General features: G+C 37.2%; 1 protein-coding gene across 1 annotated transcript; it reads right to left on the reverse strand.

Moving 5' to 3' along the window:
• Positions 1-415: 415 nt before the first annotated feature.
• Positions 416-1,487, reverse strand: LOC108229653 (moronecidin-like). Its single transcript, XM_017405320.3, has 3 exons — positions 1,328-1,487; positions 918-1,027; positions 416-796 (listed from the first exon to the last, which is right to left on the reverse strand). The coding sequence occupies exons 2-3, from the start codon at positions 1,025-1,027 to the stop codon at positions 547-549; spliced, it is 360 nt and encodes a 119-aa protein (XP_017260809.1). The 5' UTR covers positions 1,328-1,487; the 3' UTR covers positions 416-546.
• Between the last annotated feature and the right edge of the window lie 1,149 nt (positions 1,488-2,636).

Genomic DNA, 2,636 nt, shown 5'->3' on the forward strand with positions numbered 1-2,636 from the left:
TTGTTTGACTCATCAGATTATTAAAGGAAAGAAAAAGATGGGTAGTGGTTGGTAATGAAGTGTTATATTCAGTTGTGTTAACATTTTTTGCTATTTTGATTTGTAGCAGATACACAATTTCTTTGAATTTGCCCATTGTTTCACAGTATATACCAGAAAACCCACTCATCCATTCACAATGACACTTTCCTGGTGCTGAACAGTGATCTTCACCAACACTAAAAATGACACTTAGCTTGACTTCGCCTGTTCAGATCGGCTCTTTACGTCTGACTTTTCTTGGTATTTACTAATGTCTAATATCAGTTACTGAGTCATGTCTGTCATTCTGTCACTTGTCAAAATTCCAGTTACTCTGATTTTAAGCGAAACCATTTCTATTGGTTTTATTTTCAAGTTGAACAAAAGAGAATAGTTTCTGTTGTGCTGTGAAGTTTATTCATTGGTCAGCCAATATCTTTACAATGAATGAATCTGCAAAAGCATTGTCAATATATCAAGTTCAAGAGCAGGAGCTGAAAGCATTCTCAGATCTACCGTCTGATTCTAATGAAAACGACGTGCAAGTTTTGAGCGTTTTTGCAGTTTCTGCTCCTGCTGCAGCTGCTCCTGCTGCATCTGAACCAGCTGCTGCAGATCCTGCTGCATCTGGTCCAGCTGTTTCAGGTCCTGCTTCAGTTGGTCCAGCTGCATCTGGTCCAGCTGTTTCAGGTCCTGCTTCAGTTGGTCCAGCTGCTTCTGGTCCAGCTGCTGGTCAGCGAGTTCCTTTGCAAATTTCTTCTTCCCACCAATCAAGCTGGGTAAAAAAAAAAAGGTTATTAAGAATTCAAGGATGTCATCACCATTATTAAGAAAAATAGAAGTTTTAAAATTAAAGTAATGAAATGTTTAGATCTCCAGTAAGTCGAAGTACTTACTGTTTAATGGCATGATGAGCAATTCCAATAAGCGCTCCCCAAATTCCCTCACTGGGTTGAGCCATGAGGAGAACCATGGACAACACAAGAAACCCCACGGTGCACTTCATCTAGTGAAGGAAAAGACCACAGTGGAAGAATCTATAACTTTTGTTTCAAAAGTATTATACATTGCAGTTTACTGTAAACCAAGTAATAGACATGATTTTGGCTCCATATCAGGTAGTTCATCAGTTTTAATAGTTTGTATTTTAGATTATTGAGCTTTGTGCTTTCTCAGAAACATCTATTTGTTTAAATACCTAAAAAGTTCAGTTTGAGACTGAGTTGTCTAATGTAAATATACACCTAACTTGTATTAATTTCCTAAAGATTCACAGGTAAATACAGCTCAAAGATTCAGTCCTTACCTTCCCACTGATTGGTTGAATGGATGTTCACTAAGCAGAAAGAAGCGAGCGTCACAAAATGTGCCAATCTGTTCTGGTGGACTGTTATATATGTGCTCTATATCTGTGTGCGTGTGTGTATGCGTGTCTTACTGAGGTAGATATAATGGTGTGAAACAGCAAGTGATGTTGCAAAAACTGGCAACCATTAGGTGTGGCATGATGGTCAGTTTTTTCATCTCATCTTCAACATGCAACTAAAGTTGGATCAGAGAGGGTCAGCTTAATGTTTCAGTTTAGATAAAGTGGTGATGAGATCTGTTTTTTTAATTTGACCACTTTGTGGCAGAGATGCTGAACCATACATTATGAGTTAAAAACATCTGCTGCTTGTAGTTTTTTGTAGTACTTAGCTCTATTTTTGTGAATTGTTTATCTGTGAGTTAGGGTTTATAAAAGTCTTGTGTTTTTTTTTAAGTAGTGATAAAATTGTCTCAATAACTAATATACATTTTTTCCTCTGCTGTACTGCATTGAATCTGTGTGTTGAACATCTCATTGGGTCACATTGTGTAAGGATGAAGGGCTGAATCAGATGATTTATTGGTTTCTTGTTGCTCGCGAGTCTTTACTGAATTGGATCCTGCATACTTCTATCGGTTGCAGACCAGAGGTTCACAACATAAAAATTCTCTTAATTTTTTAAATCTGAATATTTTTTTAACTTATAAATTAATTTGTTGGCAATAGAAACCTTGACGCCTTCAAACTTTGTAAGGTTGATTTTGGTAAAACTGACTTCAGTTATTCTAATTTTGAGACAACCTGTTTATTTAATTTTAACTATTGGAATTCTAAACTCTCTCAATAACTGTAAATTTGATTGAGCTATAGCTATTTTTGTGTTGCTACAGTTGATTAACTGTGACAGCGTTATAAACTGGACTGGAGTAAAGTAGATCTGGCAATCATCAGCATAGCAGTAAAATGAATTGCCATGTTTCCTAAAAACAGAGCTGAGGGGGAGTGGATAAAAAGCAAATAAGAGAGCCAAGGATTGTGCCCTGGGGGACCCCATTTGGAAGAGGAGCTGTGGACATAAGATTGTCAATTTTCACAGAGAAACTCTTATTAGTTTGGTATGACCGAAACCAATTGAGGACGACACCCCTAATGCCCACACAGTGCTCAAGACGAGAGATTAAAATGCTGTGATCAACATTGTCAAATGCAGCAGACAAATCTAAGAGTACTTAAACAACAAACTCTGGGTTTGTTGACAAGAATATGTAAGTTGAAACCCTTAAAAGTGCACTCTGTACTGTGGAGG

Source organism: Kryptolebias marmoratus, unplaced genomic scaffold (assembly GCF_001649575.2).
Source record: "Kryptolebias marmoratus isolate JLee-2015 unplaced genomic scaffold, ASM164957v2 Scaffold236, whole genome shotgun sequence".
In the NCBI taxonomy this organism is placed as follows: domain Eukaryota; kingdom Metazoa; phylum Chordata; class Actinopteri; order Cyprinodontiformes; family Rivulidae; genus Kryptolebias; species Kryptolebias marmoratus.